The sequence below is a fragment of the Lutra lutra genome, chromosome 4 (genome assembly GCF_902655055.1).
Source record: "Lutra lutra chromosome 4, mLutLut1.2, whole genome shotgun sequence".
NCBI classification, from domain to species: domain Eukaryota; kingdom Metazoa; phylum Chordata; class Mammalia; order Carnivora; family Mustelidae; genus Lutra; species Lutra lutra.
This window is the reverse complement of record NC_062281.1, coordinates 190,156,293-190,177,945: the sequence shown is the minus strand read 5'-3', so window position 1 is coordinate 190,177,945 and position 21,653 is coordinate 190,156,293. Positions and strand designations below refer to the sequence as shown.

The 21,653-nt window shown below is 58.6% G+C and overlaps 1 protein-coding gene across 3 annotated transcripts in view; it reads right to left on the bottom strand.

The window, feature by feature from the left end:
• CASZ1 (castor zinc finger 1) overlaps positions 1–21,653 on the bottom strand; it is a 145,600-nt gene that overhangs the window by 34,812 nt on the left and 89,135 nt on the right. For 2 of the 3 annotated variants that reach the window (XM_047724983.1, XM_047724985.1), the window contains exons 1-2: positions 18,895–19,057; positions 18,426–18,464 (exon numbers count right to left, since the gene is read on the bottom strand). In XM_047724983.1, the coding sequence (XP_047580939.1) occupies positions 18,426–18,464; positions 18,895–18,943 (88 nt within the window). In that variant the 5' untranslated portion in view covers positions 18,944–19,057. Of the gene's footprint in view, positions 1–18,425; positions 18,465–18,894; positions 19,058–21,653 lie in introns of those variants that run through there. The other variant, XM_047724984.1, reaches the window with a different exon arrangement.

Here is a 21,653-nt window from a genome sequence, read left to right as displayed (position 1 = left end):
GTCGGGAGCAGGGAGGGCTGCTCCCTCCCAGACCTGGGGGCAGACGCGGGCAGGGCAGAGAGTCCAGACTCCGCAAGCTCTAGGAACTCTGGGTCCTCCTGCTTCTCCCAACCCCCAAAGTCCCTTTTACTCCTGGGGCCCTCAGCTGTCCAGGCTACTGAGACCCGAGTGCCCTCCCGCCCTCGAGTCCCGGAGCATCTCCTGGGAAGCATCTCTCCCTCTGGGCGGGCCTGACCCTTGGCAGTCCAGGAAGGGCCCCTCAGCATCCTTGGAGGCAGCAGCAAGGGGCACCCCTGCTGTCGCCAGGCCACCCTAGCCCTTGGTGGGGACCTGAGGGGAGCCCACCCTCCGCCCCTTCTGTGTTCAGATGCCCCCCCACAACTGTCATTAAAATAACAAGTTTCTGTTACAATCTAAACATTCCCACATCGCATAAAGGGTTATATTACACCCGAGTCACTCCCGGGCCCGTGTTTGCACAGAAAAGCTCACGGCAGGTCCCCCCTCCTGACGAAGTGACTTATTAAAGTTTAAACAGTAATTAACAGAACAATAAAAATAAAGGGATGTTTGGGGAGTCATAGCGCACACAGGGTTTTTGGCAGTGCCAGCAGTTTTTCAGTGCCCTGTGCTGGCAGCAAAATGCGACTGTGAAGCCGGGGGGGACGGAGGACGGGGCCGGGCCGGGGCCAGGGAGGCTTCAGGCCTGAGGGGTAAGGAAGCTTGGCCAGACTGGAGGGAGGGGAAGCAGGGCCCAGGACGCTCACGCGGAGCTGTGCGGGGGATCACCGTCCCCACCCCCTCAGACCCAGAGGAGCAGGGTCGGTACCCCGGGAGCAGGAGAGAGAGAGAAGGCCTGACGCCAGCAGGAAACGGCCAAGCCCAGGCTTTGCCATACCAGAGCCCAGCTTGGCCCCAGGCACTTCCGGGAGCCCAGTGCCTTGGTCACATCTAGCCAACTCCAGCGCAGCCCTGGCTGGGGGAGCCCTGAGGGCATCACCAGACCCTGCCGAGAATGATTCCCAGGGCTGGACCCCGGCCACTCTGGGCTCCTCTCCCCGTCAGGTAGCTCTCCTGGCTCCTGTGGCTGGAGCACCACATACCCCTCAGATCTCTCTGGGAGCTTCTGGCCACTACGAAGCACGAGCAAGGACTCAGGGGAGAGACCCTGGTCTCTGCACTCGGTGGCAGGGAGATTAGCCCACTCATGCTGGGCCCCAAAGGGAGGAAGCCCGGGGCCATCAAGGCCAGGGTGGGCCTTGCTGTGGGGAGTCCTCACTCAGAAACTGCCTCAGGGAGCCGGGCCCGGAGGGCTGGTCCAAGGCCAAGCCAGTCATCCTTCACCCTCTCTGGTTCTCCCTGCACAAGCTCCGCCTAGAGGCTCAGACACCTGGCCATAGGGATGGCAGAGAGCCAGGAAGGAGCCCTGGAAAGAGGAGGGGCTCCACCTGGACAAGGCCAGCACGTTCTGCTTTTTCCTAAAGCCGTGGGGACCAGGGAGGAAGGGGGGGGTGGGAACCCCTGGAGGCCACAGTGCATGTGTGTTCTCAAACGCGGGCCAGGTGACGGGAACCAGGTGCTGCTCGGACTTAGCAGCCCCCAGATGCCCTCACTTCATCCCTCTCCCAGACTCCTTGGGCTATCCTGGGCTGTGCTGTGGGGCGTTCTCTCTCTCTCTCTCTCTGACCTTATAATCTCAGAGCCCGGGGCTAGTCTTGAGGACCTCGCCTCCGTGCCCACTGCCTATGCCTGTCCTTCCCAGAGAAGCCCCTGCACCTCTCCTCACCACACAGAATTCATTCCCAAAGCGGTTTTGGGTACAGCACCCGCAACTGCGGTTCTTCCCACAAGGGCAGAGCAAAGGGCCAATTTGGGGACACCATGACTCCCTCAAGAGCACTCTTGACCCTTCTCTTGGCCTCTTCCGCCTCCCTGTGCCTCAGTGCACCAACCTGTCCAGGCCTGCCTGGGCATCTGACCTCTGCTGGAGCCTCTCTCCACCGTGGTGGCTGCCCCCAGTGGCCCAGATCAGCACCAAGCCAAGACCAGCCCCTGGCCCAGCGAAAGCAGCCCCACTGGGTCGCTGGCACTGGGTCCCAGGCCAGTTCCCCCGCATCACAGCTATGGGGGCGGACGTGAGCTGCTGACAGCCACACGTGGAGGTGAGGCGTTGGGTCGGTGCCAGATATGCTCTCTTAGCTCTGTGTCTCCTGGGATCTAGTTCCTGGGCAGCTGGCAGGCAAAAAAGGCAGGGACTCTGGCTCTGAGTGGCCCCCATGGTGCAGGGCCATGCCCCTGCCTCTCACCAAGTTCCCGCAGGTACATCTAGGGGAGTGCTGGGCCCAAATGACCTCCCTGCCACCTGGGCTCTAGGCACAAAGAACTTTGCCCTGAAGATGTGGAGAAGAGCCAGTAGGAGAAGGGCTCCCCTCCCCCTCTTTCCTGGGCAGAGTGCTTTGGGGCTCCACCCCCTGCCCCAAGATGAGTGACTCATGGTAGAGTAGAGGGTCAGGCAGAGAGAGCTCAAGAAGGGGGCAGGCGATGCTTCCCAATCCCCCAGCGGCTCAGCTTGGGAGCCAGCCTGGAAGGAAGTCAGGGGCTCAATCCCCCCCTTGCTCCTGGAGGAGGCCCCCCACCAAGTCACCCAGCACCAAAGCTGGGGTGGAGCCGGCAGACACAGTCAGGGTTAGGATAAGGACTGCTGGAAGGAGGGCAGGTGGGGCCAGTGGGCTTCTAACAGGTGTGTTGTAATGTGGGGCAACCTGGGAGAAAACTGCTCATCCTAATCTGCTCTGTTTCTAGAATCTTCCACCTTTTCCCTTATCCCAGGGGCATGGCAAGGAGCTCTGGCTGGACAAGGAGCTCCAAGGGTGGCACCAATCAGAGCACAGGTTGCCCTAGATTTGCATAGAACTTTAGAACTGGAAGGGAACTGAGGCCCAGGAGGTTGAGAGGCTCGTCTGTCAGAAGCCCATGTCACTAACTCGGAAGGACCAGACAAATCCAGAGCCTCAGCTCCCCACCTGGGCCCCTCCCATGACCAGCAGATCAAATTGCTCCCCATTGGTGCTTTAAAGGGGAACTTTCTGCAGCCCTCGCAGACTGACTGATCCAGGACCCACTGGCCCCAAACCCCACAAGGGCTCCCTGCTGGAAAAGCTTCAACCCCATACTGGCCCACCTGGGCAAGGACCCCAAATGGCTCTGAACCAACACTTCTAGGGTGCAGGGCCTGCGAGGGGTGCATGTGCCCTGGCTCACGCCCTGGAAAAGGGGCAGGACATAGGGGTGGCCATCTGAGGGAGAGCCTGCCTGGGCTCAGGGTGGGGAGCATGTGTGCTCGAGGGAGGGGACCCTCCTCTTGCAGTGACTGAGACCCCCAGAACTTGCGATTTGTTCTGTGAAGGGGAAAACAGGGCCAAGCACCGTTCTGGGATTTAGAGGAAAGGCCTGTGAGAGAGGCAGCCCCGGGCGAGAAGGTTGGGACGGCAGCAGGTGGCAGAGGGGTGCCATGGGGGACACTGCCGTCCCACCCTCCCTACAGCCCATCTCCACAATCCCCTTGCTGAGGCTGCCAACGACATGAGGGGACTAATTTAGGAGTATTTTTAAAACTGTGGCCCTGGTGGAGGGGTTTAGCAGTTGTCAGCCATCTGGAGTAAGGAATTACCGTCACCTCCCTGATCCTATAGCCCTAAACCCAAAGCTGGTTACAGCTCAAGGGGAAGGCAGCAGGTGGGTGGGGTGGGGGCCTGTCCCAGGGAGGTGGCCCCAGGCCTGGGGAGCCCCTCCCTTTGCCCTGGGAGGGGACCTGGGTCTGGGGAGGGGGCTGGAGAGCCCGGTGTCCTCTGTGCCCACTCAGGCTCCCCCGCCTGCTCACGCGCGCTCACTCCCCGGGCTGCGCCGGCTCGCGCAGGGGCCGTCAGGTAAATTAGATCTGAAAGCTGACAATTTCTGACCATATTTCCTTGATTATTTCAAACAAATGCACAGCAGCCGCTGTAAGGAGATTAAAGTGACATAAACGTCCCGAGTGGGAGGGGGGAGGGCAGAGGATTCAGGTCACCCCCATCCGTCCCCCGCCTGACAGACGCTATATCGCTATCCAATCCAATAAAAAATCCCCCCCTTTTGCTTTAATTAATTTTACAGCTAGCTTGCTTAATTACTTTCAATCAAAATCCTCCTGCCATCGCAAAATTAGAGATGGTTGAGCTCCATTAGCCTAAATTCTTCATTTCCATATAGAAAAGAGGCTGTCTGCATAGCCAGCCTGGGCCCCTGGCAGGACAGACGCCCGTCTGCCAGCCCGCTGCCAGCCAGCCCACTCCTGGACTGTGCTCCCTGGCTGGCTGTGGTCTGGGCATTTCCCCCATCCCACTCCACCACTGCTCCTGGGGGTGGGGGGCAGGCAGTGTTGAGGTCCAGGAGGGGTACACGCCCCCAGGCCCCCAACCCTTCCCCTGACTCACTCAGAGAGTGCCGAGCAGAGCAGGGCTGGACAGCCAGGGCCCTGGGGCTGGCAGCTCCTGGCTGAAGGAATGGCGGATCCTGGGATCCCGCTTTCCTGCTCAGGGGCCCCTGCTGCTCTCTGGAGGAGCCTAGTCCCCTGGCCGCCCAAGCCCCCCCATGGGACCCTTCTAAGTCCCCTGCCTCAGGCCTCTTCAGGAAGCAGAGCTCCTGGGAGGACAGAAGCCCTTCCTGCCTTGCACTTAGGCCCTGGTGGGTGGAGACCCCTGGAACCCACAGCACCCACAGGTCCCCTCCCTGCTGTCTCCAGGCTGGAGTCCTTGCTCACTATCTGAGCGACTCCAGGGCCAGCTGTCTCAATGGTGCTAACAGACCACGCAAGCAGCCCCCACAGACTCCAGTGTTCTCCAGGGGGCCCCGTGTGGGCCCCTCATCGTCCTCTCATATCCCTGGTTCCCAGTTTGCAACAGCTGCTCCTCCACCCCCAGCCTGGGTCGGGTGGGTGGCGGCGCTGGGCTCTGTCCACATCCTGTGCCTGCACTGGCTCTCTTCTCCTCCCCTCCACCTGCCTCCTCCTCGCAGCCCCCAACCCCAACTCCGGAAGCTCCACTTCAGGTTTTCCATCCTACAGCCCTGAGTGTCACCACAGGGTCCGGCCCAACCTGGGCTCCAGCTGATTAAGGATCTGCAACAGGATGTAGGGATTACAGTAAAACCTGGCTCCGGATCTACAGGGGCAGGGGGCCAAGTCCTGGCTCTGGGACTCCCCTCCTCTCCCATTTCTGCACGCCTCCTTCCTCTCGCCTGCCCAAGGGCCTGGAAGGCTGACCCTCTGGGACCTTCCTGGGGTCTTGGCTGGACTCTGAGAAGTGGATGACAAGGGGTGGCATTATGGGACCCAGGCCAAATCTAGCAAAAAGGCAGTGTGGGGATGGGGTGGGGATGGGGAGTTACGGCTGAAATCTGCCCTGGACCATTTAACAACGGGACCGGACCGGGAGCTAACCTGGTCCTCCTCATGGAACAGGTATGGAGGCAAGGTGTCCCGGGTCTGACCTCTGGGCACAGGTGGAGCAAGGTAGGGAAGGAAGCACTCTAAAGGCTCCGTGAGGCCCTTCTAGGCAGCGGGCCTTATGGCTGCCCCATTTCTATGGCTGAATAACTCTGGGGTGTGGGGCCAGCTCAGGTTGGGTGAGGAAACTGACCCTGGACCCCCAGAGCCTGGCTTCTGGGACACCAGGGGCGCCCTGCTCTGTCTCTGGGCTCCTCACTTCTAAGGGTCAGTGCACATCCTCCTCTTTCACAGCCCAGCTGAGTTTCTCCGATACATCCCAAGTACCTACAGGCAGATACTTCCCAGAGTCCGGCCGGCCCTAGGGACTCGGGGAGCACGGTTCCAGGTGTCAGAGGGCTCAGAGTCTCCTGGGGAAGACACACCAGCCTAGGAGCATTCTGCACACCATGGAAGGCCAGCTGTGAGTTCGAGAAGGGCCTCACGGAGGCCAGCAGGTGCAGGAGGTAAGAGGTGGGTAGTAAGCAGATACCCGGACTCGTGCCACAGTCCCAGCTGGACTCCCCTGGGCTCCTGCAGCAGCTCTGCCCCCCACGTGGGTCTGCACACTCTCTCCTGACCCCTCTTCATCGAGGCATCAGCAGGAGGAACTGGGAGCAGCCCACCCCTCCGTGGCACTTGCTGACTTCCGGGCCACTCTCCATACCCCAGGAACAGGGCTGAGCCCATTCCTGCTCTGCCTCCAAGCACTGTCCCTGGCACAGACAGGTCTACCTGGTAGGAGGGTGGCTGGAAGAGCAAGTCCCGGGCCAGTTAGCCAGAGCTTGAAGGAGCACGGCCCTAGTGGGCTGGCACAATTCACCACCCAGCCCTGGCCCGCCAGCCAGCACCTGTGGAACAGGGAACAGCAGCAGCCCCACCCCCACAACCTCCTTCAGTTCAGGGCCCAGCTAATCCCACCGGGACCTCCATGCATCCATGCATCCTTCCGACATCCCAGGAGAAATTTCACTTCCTCCTGCAAGCCCTCCGAGATCACCACACTCTGTAGGGCCCTGGCCTCATCCTCTCCTGATGCCCTGCTCGTGTGCAGCTTTGGTAAGGACTTTCTTAATGACCCTTCTATCTCCTTAGACTGCAGGATCTGTAGGACAGGACTACTGTTTTAGCAGAGCGCCTGACCCAAATAAATATTTACTGAATGAATACAAAAAACTAAGTGCTTCTTAAGTTCATTAGGGGAAGAGCAGGGACGGGGTGGTGGGGGGTTGTGGCCGGGTTTCTGTACCAAGCAGGCCCGTGGAGCTCTAGAAACCTCTCCTCCCTGGTGTGGGACAGAGGCTGAAGCTTTTGGGTCTCTGACCCTCTTGTGCCTCAGGCTCACCTCCAAATGCCCTTCGCAGGGCTCTGCCTGGAGAACAAAAGAGGCCCCAGTTGTTCCAACATTTCTCTGGGAGAGGAACAACTGTTACCAGCCAGGCCCCTTCGGAATCAATCCAGCAACTGTTTGCACTGTGCTGCCCGGCTCTCCCTCCACCTCCTGTCTCTGTCCCAAAAAGGAGAAAAGAAATTGAAAAAAGATGGGGGGAAAATCCATCCACAGCCCCACCACCTCCCTGCAGCCCCTCTCAAGTCTGTCTGAAAATGTTATTAACACAAAGAGGGCACAGGGACAGACACCTGCCACAGCAAACAACCGGGACAGCCACAGCAGAGGGTGAGGCTGTGAGATCAGGACCCAAAAAAAGGAGAAGGGAGTGTAGGCTGCGGGGAGAGATCAAAGCGGAGGGAGGGGCTGTGGAGGGCAGTGGGAGAGCTGGGAGAGCAGGGAGAGCTGGCCCTGCCCAGGAGAACAGCTCCAGGGTGAGGGAGGGAGAGGCCAAGGCCAGCAGAGACCCCAGAATTGGAGGCTCCCTGAGGCCAGGCTGAATGGAGAGGCAGGAAGCTTCTGTGGGGGCAGTGGCTACGACGTGTGGGAGAAGAGGGAAGGAGAAGTTGACTGGGGAGGAGAGAGAGAGGTCTATTAAAAACCTCTCAGTGCATAACACAAAATGTCAGGGTTTATAGCTTCATTCTTGGCATTGCCGGGACCGAGAACCCTGCACAGAAATGTCACCGCTTGTCATGTTTAATCACCTGCTGTTTGTTAACACCTTCCCTGCAAGGAGCCTGTCTCAAGCTGCCCCTGGGCCCCCAAGGGACCCCGAAACAGAAAACATCCTGGGTTCCTTCTCTGTGCTCTTGGCCCTGCCCTGGGGTCTCCAGGGAGGTACGTCATTCCCCACCTATCTGAAGGCCTCCCAGGAACCCCCAAAGTGGCCCTTCCAATCAGGCAGGTCCAGGGAAAGGGGCCCATGCAGACTGAGCAAGAAGCTATACCCTCTGGCCGGGGGCTGGGTGTCCCCAGGCTGCCTGTCTCCTGTCTCCTGCTCCGTCCACTGGCCTTTCTAGAGCTGGCTGGCCGGCTGTCCCCTCTGTCTAACCCAGCTTCACTCCCTCTCCTCCAGGGGTGAGAGAAGATGAACAGAGGAGGGCCCGCTCAGATCGCCACAGGCAGGAGTTCCCCAATCAGTCTGCTTGAACAGCAACTGCCGTAGAACACGGAACATTCGCAGCTCCTGTCCGCGTAGTTACAACCCAGGCTCACACCAGCTGAGGTTCCGGCTTGGCTCACTCTTGGAACATGCTTTCCTGAGTTGTTTAGACTAGGAATTCTCAGTCCTAATGCCCCATAATTCCTTCCTCTGGGGTGGCGGTGGGCGGGGGATAGGTGTGCGGTAGGAGCCTGGAAGAGGCCACTCAAGCAGACTTAGTCCGCCCCAGAGCACCGGGCCGCTCCCCTCCCTCCGAAAGCAGCGTGGGCAACACGGGGAAAGGAGCGGGTCCTCTCTAGGATTACACCTGCCATACTCAGTACAGCCCCTGGGCTCAAACCCCAGGCAGGGACAGCAGCAAGTTTATCCTCTATGGTTCCCAAGGAGGCCCCATTGCTTCTAGAAGCCGTGAAGGCCAATGGTGATATGCGCCCCTTCGCTGAGCAGCAAGCGTCTCCTGGTGAACCATGGGAACATCCTGATCTTCACTCCAGCGAAGTCTATTCGTACACAGAAACACATCTGACAAACACACTTTTGCTGTCCTGTCTCCTAGGGGAATGCCCATTCATTTAGACTCTCCTCCTGAAGGGCCCAGGGTCCAGTCTGCTCATTTTCATTTCACCAAAGAGACAAGTCAGGATGTTTTCCCACTCCTCTGCAACCCTTCCCTGCAAACAGAAGGGGAGTCCCTTTTTCAGGAGAAAGGCAGTAACGAGTGCCTCGAGGAGAGGCTTCCTCCAAAAAGCTCAAAATGCAACCGTGTGAAAAAGTGCATTTTATTCTGCAGGGAAGGCCCAGGGTGTGCCACAGGTTACAGGCGGGATCTAGGGAGGACCCAGAGATGTTTGGGGCAGTGGGCCCAACAGCGCGGGAGATATCCAGGACTGGGCTGCCAGCAGAGGGGTCCTCCGGCAAGACTCTCTTCCCCATGGGAGGCAGCCCCACTCCCTGACCTATCCCTGTCTCTGAGCCACAGGACAACTCCCTGTCTTTCTCCCGGGGACTGCGGTATTAGACGTGGAGCTCGGGATCTCTCGGAAGGCGGGTAGGCACTAGGTAAACTTGCAGGTGCTCTGCTGTCGTGATCCTGCCCCGTGAGCCCATCCTTGCCATAGGGGGAAGGGCTCAGCGGAAAGGGGCGGGGCATGGAGGTGGGTGCAGAGGGGCAAGTCCCTTCCTGCACCCAGCAGAGGCTCCGAGGCAGTGCCTCTTCCGGCCTGGGACCCTGTCCCGCCTGGGAAGGCTCGTGTCATACCCGCTTGAATTCACACGTGCCTTGCCAAAGGCAGCAGCCCTAGGAGCTGGGGGTTTTAGGTGGCGCCTGTCGTAAATCACCCATCCTGGACAGAGAGCAGTCTAGTCCAGGAGGTGCTTGGGCTCTCCGGGACCCCAAGGGAGGGGCCGTGTCAATCAGCCTGTCCACCGGCCTCCAGAACTCAGGTATTCACAAGATGTGGGTCTTTCTGGTCCTGGGCGAACTAGGGCGGCTGGTCACCATGCTGGGATCTGGAAAGTGCTCCTGAAGCTCTGTGTTCTTGGGTGTCAAGAGACGTGCTCTCTTGATGCCCAAAACGTGCTCCTGGGTGAACTGACTACCCAGAGCCTTCTCAAGCCTGAGGGACATCAGACTTGAGCCTCTCCCACCTGAGGGCTTTGAAAAGCCGGTCCCCAGCATTGATGGGGACTTGAGCACGCATGGGACGTGTCCTCTTGGCTCAGCAGGCCATGGTGAAGCGCGAGAGGAGCCGGGGGGCAGGGCCCGGCCTGAGGTTTAGGGGACCCCGACTCTAGACCTGTTCTGCCCAAGCCACTTGGCTTTATCCGATGAGCACACGGCCTCCCAGCCAGGCCCTCTGGTATAACCCTTCCATTAACTTACTATTCGATGGGAAATTACGCCTCACCCAGGAATATAAGTTTTCATCTTATTTTAAGTTAGATTCTTAAAGCAATTAGCAAGGCATCTGGCGATGACCTCACTGCTGTGGCTGGGCCCCGCAGGGGAGAAGGGCTGCCCTGAAGCTGCACAGACCCCGGGCTCCAGGCCATGAGGGGAGCTCAGGGAGAGCTGGGAGCCCCTAGACACCTGTCCTGGGTCCTGGGAGGAAGTTGGTGGGGGGCGCGCAGTAGTGTCTGATATTCGCTATTTGTGGAAAAACGCCTTTCCAGCACCACCTGCCCCGTGAAGTTCCCGGTGGCAGTTGCCGAAAAGCCTCAGCAGCTGGGACCGCGGGCACATTTTCTATTTTTAATTGTTTGATTCGGAATATTAACTCATCTAGGTCCGCTCCCAAGACACACTTCCCAGCCAGAGGGTTTCCCCCATTTCCCAGACCTTCCTCTCTTTCTCCATCTCGAGTCAGAAATCAACTTTGAAATGAAAAATTGGAGACGCAGACCTCGGTGAGTTTGCAAAGGATCGGGGCACTGAGGAGAAAAAGCAGGCGCTCCTCACCCAGAGGCGCCCCCAACGGGCCCCTGCTCTTCTCTCTGAGCCACTGACCCAAAGTTTTGGGGCAGCAGCTACGGGCTCGAGCACGCATAAGCACTGCCCCGGAGCCCCGCTCTTCCCGGCTGAAGAAGACTCCGTCTCTCCCCCACCCCTCCCGGTCAGCCCCATGGACTGGCTGCTCACTTGTCAATCTCCAGGGCCACCCAGAGGGGCTGGGGTCACTCAGGAGGCCCCTAGGGAAGAAGGCATGTGCCCCTGGGTGCAGATGGCCTTGGCAAGAGGCTGACTTTCCTTTTAGCTTCCATCTCTGAAAGGAAGGGAGGGCCGCGTCTCTATGGAGCCCAGAGGAGAACCTGCCAGAAACTCCTCTGTGGGAGCAACACCAAGGGCTCCCAGCCCAGTCCACCAGCGGGAAAGTCACACACGCCAGCCTGAGCCAAGTGTCACTTGAGCTTGAGGCAGACCACGCTGCTGGGAAGAGACTGTTAGGGCCAAACCCAAACACTTTGGCCTCCTCACCCCATCCTAGGGGGCCCCCCAACAGCACTGGGACCACTCAGTCTCCTTTACCCTGCATGCCCTTGGCCCCCCTGCGACGCTCCTCCTTCTCAAGGTCACGGGGCTGTCCACACCAGGAATATTTACTCACCAGACTGGCCCTGTTAGCAGCACTCACCACAAATATGCTTTCTGATAAAGTTGGCAGAAAAAAAGTTCTAGTGCTCAAAGCAATGTCAGAAATCATCCCCCACCCCCACCAAGGGAGGGCGAGGTGAGGCCTGCAACCGGGCTGCACAGCCTGGCCGGAGGAGTCCTGGGGGAGGCTTCTGTCACTCTCACGGGTGTCCTTCCTGTGCTACTTCCCAACATATAGCCTGTTGCCAGGGCACCAAGGGCTGGGGACAGTTCTGAGCGAGCCCTGGGTCTCAGCCCCCAAAGGGTACAGCTCAGAAGCCAGGCCACGGTGAGCGGTCCACTGCTTCCACCGGCCAGGAGCCCTCTTGGTGGCCTCTGGAGGACAAGGCCAGAGGCCTCTTACCTCAGCTTCTCCCTGGGCCGTCTCACCTCACTGAGCCCCCTTTCCACCCACCCGCCCTCCCTCAGTGCACATGGGCCTTAATGTTTTTATTACCTGTTTGACTCGCTGCCTTATTGCTTCTCCCCTTAATGGGGCCGTAACCGTGGAAACGAGGAATAAACGGCCACCAGAAAATGAGATGATTAAACAGGTCACCCTGGCAAAACAAACTCAGCCAAGGAACCTCTGGGGGTGGGGAGAGGAGGCTATCCCTCCCCCGACCCACGGCCAGAAGGCTCAGACCAGACAGGGGACCAGCATCCTCGTCCTTAGAACTAGGGCAGATACGCTGGGGCGCCCCCTGCTGGGCAGCAGGGCACCTGGCCAACCCCTCCCCCAGGCAGCCCACCTGGCTTGCTGTGGCCTTGGGCTGAGGGGGTGACAGGGAGGCAGGCCCTGGTCTACAGGCAGGTGATGATCTAGCCAAGGAGATGTACTTCCGGCAGCCATGAGGTGGTGGACCCCCACTTACTCATCGCCAGTTTGCACGCAGCACATTCCCTCCTGGGGGGGGTCCCCCGAAAGCCCTATAAGGAAAGGCCAATGTGGGCTAAAGCTCAGCTCGAGAAGGTTTCCTCTGGGAATCCCCGGTCTCTGGCAACACAAATGCGTCCACTCCTCTGCTCCCCCAAAGCCAGTCAGTGCCCTAGCCTCAGGCCAGAAGGCAACAGGGAGGGCCCTCTTGGCTTTCAGGAGAGTCTCAGCAGACTGCAGCCCATGAGACCAGCCGAGACTGTGGGGCCAGAAGAAGCCCCAGGAGGCAGCCTATGGGATGCTCTAAGAACCACAGCCAGCTCAGGAGGGGCCCCAACGCCACGCCAGGGGACAGAGGTCCGAGGTCTCGGCAATGCAGGCTGGGCCCTCTTTTTGGCACATGGTCTACCTAGTTGGAGGGCTCCTGGGACCTGGGAGGTCCTGAGACCAGGACCTGCAGAGGATGGACACGTTGCTGTGAGGTCTGCTTGGGGGGAGATGGAGGTGGGCAGGGGGGACGGTGGAGTCCCAGACCGTACATCAGTCACTGCCTACTTGCCCCTCACAGGGTAGCAGGCTGCAGGCACCAAAGACCCTCCCAGGCCCAAGCCAGAGTCACAGTGAGTAGCTAATGGAGGCCCCCATCTAACCATACAATGCCTATCTTTATCCTTGGACCCCCTTCGTGTCATCCTTAATCCTAGCCCCACTCCTTCCTGTAAACCAGGCTATAGAAAGCTCTCAAGGAGCTAAAACCCAGGTCCCAGGGGAACCGGCCAATGTTTCCTGCCTGCCTCCTTCTGCCCCCACTAAGAAGCCGGGAGGCACTTGGCGAAGAGGTACATCAATCAATCAATTCCACCAGCACTAACAGTGGGAAGGCGTGAGACCAGCACCAGACCGAGTGCTGGGAGGGGATGTCAACACAGAGCTAACTCTAATGGTGGCCATTAGAAGCAGGAGTAGCAGAAGCAAGCACTTTGCTTGACCTTCTGGGGGCCAAGGTCCAGAAGTCTGAGTGCCACCTGGACGTCCACACCCCTGCCGTGGGTCTAACCAGATCCTCAGAGGTGCAGGCCCCCAGCCAGCCTCTTATCTGCTATGTCTTTCCAGGGCCAACTGGGTATGAGGCTGTAAGGAGGAGGGATGAAGTAGGCAGGGGGGCCTGCCTTTAGGGAGCTGGGCGGCCTGGAGGAAAAGGGCAGAAGGCTGTGGTTGCACAATGGGAAGCAGGAGATCTTCTGGGGGCGAGAGGGGTGGGTGGCCAGGGACTAGAAGGCAAGGGAAGCAAGGCCGTGTGAAGTCCAGAAGGTGCTGGGGGGTGCAGGGAACATCCCGCCTATGTCCTCTGTCCCACTACTTCCCATCCTTTACCAAGTTCAAAGGCCGCTCCTTCACAGAGCTCCTGGGGCTCTCCGCCCTGTGCTCCTCTGCCCCTGATGGCAGATGGACACACCTGTCTCCCTCCACCAGACGGCAGGGAAGGACAGGGAAGGACCAGGCGGCTTCGCTGCTGCGGCAACTCTAGTAGGTTCTCCCTAACACGTTCTGAATTGCCAGCCTCACCACCTGCACGGGGTCTCCTCCAGACAGGGGACACTATGAGCTGATGAACGCAGGAGGCGATGATGCCCGAGGATGCCACCGGGCAGCCAGAAGGTGAATGCTGGACCAAGTGGCTGACTTTCCCAATCGGTCCAAGGGATGCAGGCCGTCCTCTGCCCCCGGGCTGGCCAGCCTTCTCCTCCTCCCCTGCTCCTTCTTCCTCCTGCTGTACCCCGGTCCAGGGACCCTGGGACAGCTGCTACTTGCCTTGGGGGACCCACAACGGCTGGAAATACTAGAGAGCAACTTCCTCCACCACTGCCCTCCCCAACCCCAAAGATGAGAAGGAGATGTGTCCCCTGCCAGGGTGGTCAAGGTTTAAAAACCAGCTCAGAGAGGGCAGTGGTGAAGGACAAGGCTGGGAGCCCTGGGTTGGGGGTGGGGAGGAGAAACGGCCTGACCCCTCTAAGCATGGCTGGCCTGCCAGAGGAGGCCGATGAAGGGGGCAGGCGCACCCCTAACCTGGCAGGGTCCAGGCGGAGGAGCTGGCGCCCAGAATCTTCCCGGGCCCCACCCGATCCCCAGCCCAGGGACTTGAGCCAGGGGCAGCAGCTTTAATGAGGAGATGCTGCTGCGTGACTCAGCCCTCCAAAGGTGTCTCCATTTATTTTATTTTTCCATCATAAAACCCAAGCTGCAACTCAGCCAGATTCCCTGGCCGTGGGGGTTGGGCAAACAGTGGCAGCGATGGCGAGGCGGCAAAGAGGTCTGGCTAAGTGGCCCCAGTGCCCTTTTCGGAGAGGAGAGTTAATGGGTTCTCCTGGCTGGTCCCTACAGGAATAAACGGCCCAGGGTGGGGCCCTCCTAGGGATCCTTCCAGATCTATCTGCCCTTGCTGCCTCTGCCTCCTGTTGTAAGAACGGTTATGCCAGGGCTTTTATCCTGTGTTCTGCTCTGACGTCTCACAACCAGGACCGGGGCTGGTGCGAGGGCCACCCAGCAGTCCAGAGCCCCGGGTCTCAAATGCCTTCTTCCAAAGAGAAGGCCCAAACCATGTGCTTCTCATCTCATCCCCTCAACCGCCCCCCCGCTCCCCTGAGCCATGAACTGCCCCCACCCAAGCTTCCCAGTAAGATCCAGCTGGGAGCTGGAGAGCTAGAGACCTTAAAGGTCATCTGATGCTCCAGTCCCCACACGTCACAGCCAGCCTCTGTTTGAATGGTACCAGGAAACTCACTACTTCCGAGTCAGCCCATTCTGTCCTTGGCTCTGACTGCTCCTTCCTGCCAAGATGGCACCCACCCCTTGCGGCAGACTGGCAGAACCGGTGCACAGCCTGACTGCAGGGGCTGGCCCCAGCTTAGACTGGTCGAGTGGGTGTATCTGGCCAAGTAAAGGCTTGAGGAAGGAAAATTGAGGACAACCTGCTCAGGCTTCCTCCACCACTGAGGCTGGGACCAGGGATGTAATCGTGGGGGTTGGGTGGGGGTAGGGCTGTCCTGGCCCAGAGTTCCAGCAGAGCTTATCCGAGGGAAAAAGAAGCAGGCCTGGCTCAGTGAGCAGCCCCAATTCCTCCCATTGACCTCACCTTGACCCCAAGACTACCAAGTGGACAGTGCCACCCCTCTCTGGCCCTCCATCTGTGGCCATCCCCTTGAACTCACTCTCTTGCCTCTTTGGCCCTTGACCTGGCAGGGCCTAGCTTGGATCCTGACATACAGCTCTAGCCCTGGACAGCCTCTCTTCTTCTCATGCTCTCCCTGGGCAGAGTACGGGCAGTTACAAGCAGACCCTGAGAATCAAGGGCAAGGTCCTTCCCAAAGCTTCACTGTTGCTTCACGGCCCTTGTGCCCCTGTCTCCAGTCTTGCTGGGGCCGAGTCATCAGCCTAGTGGGGCCTAACCCTGGGGAGCTTCCCAACTGCAGGGTGGATTTACCTGTGTCTGAAAGCTTCCTCCCCCTCTCCCTTCCCCTGCCCGGCTCCCTCCCCCAGGGAAATCACTCTAAAAGGGCCTAATGGAACTATGTCCTCCTCTCTTCCTCTCTCTCCTCCCTCCCTCCTCTCTTTCCCTTTCCTTTTTTTTTATTAGCATTTGTGGAATTTATTCCCAAACTCTCCTAATCTTCCGTACACAACCATTTGATTTGCATAACCCAACCCCCTCTCATAAAAACTGGCTGCTAGTTTAATTAAAAAATGTAAATTTGCTGTCATCTCGGGGCCTGGTGAATTAGGACGACATCGGCATTTTTTATTGCTAAAGACGTCCAGATTGATCCAGCCCTTGGCTGAACTATGGTGGGGGAATAGGGGTCCACATGGCCCCTAAGGGTCCTGAGGTCCTGTTGTCCCCTCCTGAGAAGCCTAGGTTCTGCCACCACTGAATGGCTTCTGAACAGAATGCTTCAGGACCTGGACCTGTCCGAGGCAGGACAGAATGTTAACCCGTAATCCAAGGCTTGTAGGGTCCCTGGTGCCAGCAACTTCTTTGGAGCCTGTGCCTCCAGTCTTGTCCTGTGCTACAGAAGCTCTTGGTGGAAGCTGTCCAGGGTCCCCCCAAAGAAGAGAGCCCCTCACAGTCCCAGCAATGAACCCTGGCCAGTAGTGAAACCACGGGCCATGGCTGGGTCCAGAAGTACCTTCCAGATCTTGAGGGAAGGCGAGCACGGAGTCAGGCCAGAGATGGGCTCTGAGGGGGATCTCAGAGTTCCCACCTGCTTCCCTTTTTTTGTGAAGAGAGAAAATGTTTTTCTTCTGAAGTTCTGAAATTAAGTGAAACTTCCAAATTCAAAGAAAAGGCTGAGATGGTCTCACCAGATGACTCCTCCAGGAAGCAGTCAGAACTCTGACACCCAAACCTCCCCTCACTGAGTGGCCAGAGTACAGGTCTGGGCCCTGCTGGGGAGAGCCCTGCTCCAGCTAGAGAACGTAGCAGTCCATCTCAGTGGCTCTTCCAGGTTCTAGGAAAAGTTTCCAGAGCCTATCCCTGGAGTGCTGGGAGAAGTCAGTCTCCCTAAGGCCCAGGAGAGATGCTCTAAGAGGTTCTGCACATGCAGGCCCGGTAGGCTCTCTCTCCAGTCGGCTTCGGAGTCGTGCGCTCACAGCAGACTGGGAGGCACTGTTTGGGGTAACGGCAGGAGGATGGACATCTGTTCTAGTTGGCAGCCAAGTTAGAGGGAGGAAGACGAGGAGGGTCCACCTTCCAGCTGAGTAATGCCCAGGTCCACTGTGCCCGCCCACAAGCAGAGGCCCATCTGTAAGGACTGCTTCTTGGCTGGTTGGGTGGGGGCCCTTTTTCTGAAGAAAGGGGGTGGGGCCCGAGGGAAGGAGGTGATGAGACACCTGATTAGAGTGGGGGTGGACTGCCTCTCTGGGGTGTGGAGGCCAGGGAGGGGCAGGGTGGCAGCACTGGCCTTAGACACCTTCACTGATTTGCCCAGCAGGGGGTGTCACACCTTCCCTGGGCACAGAGGTCCTGAGGCCCTCCACAGACCCGAGATCGCACCTGGTTGGACACTGTCACAAAACTCTGAGCCATCTCCCTCCCCACAAAACACACACCCACTTCCCAAAGCTGACCACCATGTCACCCACCCTGGGCCCCACAGTGCTGCCTCCTTCCTGTTCTCTCTGCCTACTCCCCTTTGACCTCAGAAGGTCAAATGTCAGCTCATGGGTCCCAAGGGGCAATGCCATGAACTTGAGCCCATTATAAACAACAACCCAATTGCCACCTCTCCTTCTATAAATGAGACACAAGGGTTCAGAGATCAGCCTCAATGAATGATAAGCCTGTTTCTTACAGACTTCTTTCAAAAACGTTTAAGAAGACGACGGTGGCTTTTGTCAGGCTAGGATGTGAGGGTCCTGGTCACAATGTGGTTTCAACAAAGAGGGCTAATTGAGAGCCTATGGTAAACCTCACTCTGGCCTCAGGTGCCCCCTCAGGAACCCCAGATGGGAAGAGAAGCAAAATATTGAAAAAAATTAGATTAAAACTGAAAAAAACACCAACGTATCAGGATAAATTGCTCCAGGCCAGCATCATGCTATCTGGAACCCTAGCCTAGGTGCCATACTAGGCCCCCCAAAACCCAGAGTCCAAATTTAGTAGTTTGCCTGGTGTATCCCCTGGGGGGAAGCTCAAAAGGGGGATGGGAGAGAGTCCTGGGCCCCTCACTTTGAACTGATAACAGCAGCCTCATCCCACGGATTCTCAGGTGAAAAATACTCATTAGCCATAATAAGCAGCTTGATCATCCGACACAGCCTTGTCCCAAATAAATTAAATTCCTTTACCTTGAGACAGTCGCCCCGAAACCAGACTAACCACCTTTCCCAACAGGACGCTGCTTTCAAAAACTAAACCACCCCCCACTAAAAAAATAAAAACACACACCCCACAGCCTGACACACAATCTTTGCAGGAGAAAAAGAAAAACACACCACACACTAAACACGGAGCCATTCAAAAAACACGGAGAACAAAAACCCCCACAAAAACCCCCTAAATCCTCTCTTTGGGTGCCCCCCAGCTCCCTCTCCCCTCTGTTCTTTCATAATGACAAGCATCAAATTAGTCACAGCCACTAAGCAAGTAACAAATAATAACAATAACATCATCCGAAGCCTCGCAATCCAGAAACCAGGGCGAGAAGCGCAGCGGGCGCCAGACCCTCTCCAGGCCAGCCCCCACCCCCAGCTCAGCTGCTACTTCATTGGGCTAAAAATACTAACTTCCGTAAAAGAACCGAAAGAAAAGTGAAAGAGCCTCCCCCTCGTTCCCACCGCCGGTACCTGTACCAAGATCCATTCTCCTCTCTTTGGTCCCAAACTCTTCGAGGAACGCCAAAAACAGAAGGGGAAAGAAAAAACATCTGTTTAGTCTCTCGCAGTGGCCCCCGCCACCCCTCTCCCGCCCCCCTCCGCTCGCCGCAACCCCCAGCGAGGGCCGGACGAGTCCCCGGGACCCGAACGGCAGTGACAGGGGGACCCGGGAGGGAGAGCGAAAGTTTCTCCCTCCCTCCCACCCCCGTCGCTCTCACGCTCCGGCATTGCACACTCGGAGCAGCTCCTCTCGGCTCTCGAGTTTATTAAACTAAAAGAGAAACTATTTATAGACGCGGCCCGGGACTGGGGGCCCGAGCTGCCCGAGAGGCCGAGGGGGGCCCCCCGCCCGCGCCCGTCCCGTCCCGGCCCCGCCCGCCCCGGGGTCGAGCCCCGCGGCGGCGCCCCCTGCCCTCCCCCGCCCCACTGCCGTACTCACCATAGTCGGAGAGTCGAAAGCCGAATTCACTTAAATAATCAACTTTCATAATACTTAATTAATGCCTAATTGCAACTGATTACTCCCCGAATAACAAGTTGTTTTAAAGCCCTGATGTCATTGCTCCTGACGGTAACACTCAGGGTAACAGTTTGGCAGGAGGGAGCGGGCGGGCGGGAGCGGCCGGGGGCGCTGCCAGGCGCCGAGGTGATTGGCAGGGCGGCCGCGGCGCCGCCTCCTCCGGGCCGAGCCGCGCCGCCCCGGCAGGTGAAAGAGCAGAGCTCGGCCCGCCCGCGCGCGCGCCCGCCCGCCCGCCGCGGTGCTGGAGTGAATGGGCGCGCGCTCGCCCGCCCGCCGGCCGCGCCGCACGCGCGTCCCCGCCGCGTGCGCGCTCGCGCGCGTCTCCGCACACCCGCTCGGGCGGCCCGCCTCATTGGCTCAGTGATTCCCCAAACCTTAGACTTCGGGAGGAGGGAGGCGGGGACTCGGCGCGCGGACCCGGGCGGCAGGGGCGAGGCGGGCGGCGCTCGCGTCCCCGCGCCAACTCTGGCCGGACAACGGCGGGCTCGCGCGCCCGGGTCCCGGCCCCGCGCGCGCCCCTCGACGGCGGCCGCGCGCGGACTCGCTCCGGGTGCCGGCCGGCCCAAGGCTCGCGGGGCGCGCGGCCGCGCAAACTTTTCCGCGAGGGCGGACGCAGGTGTGAGCGCCTCGGGGTCGCGCCTGCTCGGTCGCGCGCCCCCGTACTCCCTCTCGAGTGCCCTGTGGGCTCTAGGTGAGGCAGTACCAGGGCTTGTGTTTCCCCTCCTACCCGACTCTCATGGTGGGGGTGGTGGCCGGGCTCTTTAGTCGCAAGGAGGCTACCGGGAGGTGGGCCTGGCGGGGTGGGGGGCGGGAAGGGGGACAGGACACGCGCTTTGGCCTCGCGCAGCTCTGCCTGCCACCTGCAGCAGGTTCCAAGGAGAGCCAGGACCCCTAGCTTCCGCCACTTGGGCTTGGCTGTCCCTTGAAATGGGCGCTGGTGCCTTGCCGACCGAGCCGACCCAGGCCGCCTAAATATCCCTGCTCTCCGCCCGGGGTCTTTCTCCTCCTCCTCGGCCCCAATTCGGCCCCCCAGCCCTGCAATGGGGCCCCGAGGGGCAGCCAGTACCTCACTCCGCTGGGCAGCCTACAGTCCAAGCTCCCACCACAGATCCATGCCATCAACTGGGCTTCCCTCCCACCCTCTTGCCTCATTAAGAACCTTGGCATGGAGGGGAAAAGCACCCTTGAACCAAGGAACCAGCCTCCTGCCACCTGACCCTCGGGCAATGGCCACATTTCCTGTCTGCCATCTCATCTCTGGACAAGGGTTCCTGTGCTCTCTTTGGCCCTCCTCCTTTTCTCTCAGAGAAAGTACTTTGGTGGGTCTCTCTGTGCCCAGACATCCCTGCTAGGGCCAGATACGTTGAAATTCCTTAAATTTTAGTGATCCAAGTTACCCAAATTCCTTAAATTTTAGTGATCCAAGTTACCCAATGGATGTGGCGGGGTGGGGGGGGCTCAGGAAGGAGGCAGTCAGGTGAGCAAGAACATGGGCAGCTTTGCTAGTACAGTACCTAGATCTCACTGTCACAAGCTCTTTGTCACTTGTGTCTCCACGCTGCCACCTTCCTCTCCTCCTGTTTTAGGAAAGGCCACACTGCCTCCAATTAGGGCAAGGGACTAGACCCTGGGTTTTCTCTGGTCTTTGGGCAGCATTCAGCAAAATGGCACTGGCCTATTGTTGCAATATTTCTATTTTGCAAAAGGAGAGGCTCAGGGAAACCTTGGGGCAAAGAAGTCAGAGACTAACCAATCTACTTGTTCTCCCACTTTCCCCTTATTTTTCTTAGTTTTTTTTCTTTTTCTTTTTTTTTTTTTTTTAAGTTCCAAATGGCTTCACAGGGAGTTAGCATCATCTCCTCCCTATTTGACTGCCTTCCCTGATGCCTTCTTGGCAAGCCCCTTTCCTGGTTGCCACATGCAACCCTCCACCCTTCACACCTGCCCTGTTCCTCTGTAGGAAAAGTAACTAGAGAGGCCCAGACACTTTGCTGACAGTCCCCTGTCCTTAAAACCCTGCATAACCAAGCCTTATGCTATCCGGAGAGCAGGACAAGCATTGGTATAGGGCAATCACGCACAGAAGACCGTGAGCTCTGCTCCCCATGCAGGATCTCAGGGAGGACTCCGTGTCCAGGACTACTCCAGAGTATACACAGGCCTCTGGCTGCTCTCACCCACGACTCTCCCAAAGCAAGGTTTACGGCTTTGGGTTGTAACAACAGGGACTCGGTCCCGAACCCCAGTCCTGGGCAGCTGGGGTGAGGCAGAGTAAGAGTCACAGAGGAGTGGAGGGGTGATTTCTGGGTTTATTTGATGATGCACGTATGGGAGGCCCCCTGCATATGTGACCCACACGACCTCCTGGCTGTGTCTAAGTATCCTTCTGGGCTTCTGCTGCTGGTGGTTGGGGCGTGGGAGGGCGTAACTTCCAGTTACCTAGACAAGGCCAAGAGGGTTGGCTGCGCAGCGACTTTGGGGCCTCTGATGGACAAAAGCTGGAGGCACCCATCAAGCACAGTGGTGGAGGGGGGTGTGGGTGGCCCGAAGAGCCTCTGTTCTGCCAAGGCGACAGGCGCAATCAGCCACTACAGGCTTAAGAGGCCTCACCCGAGAGCAGAGGACAGGCCAGAGAGGCACAGAGAATGAGGCCATCTTGGTGTGTTATGATTTAAGAA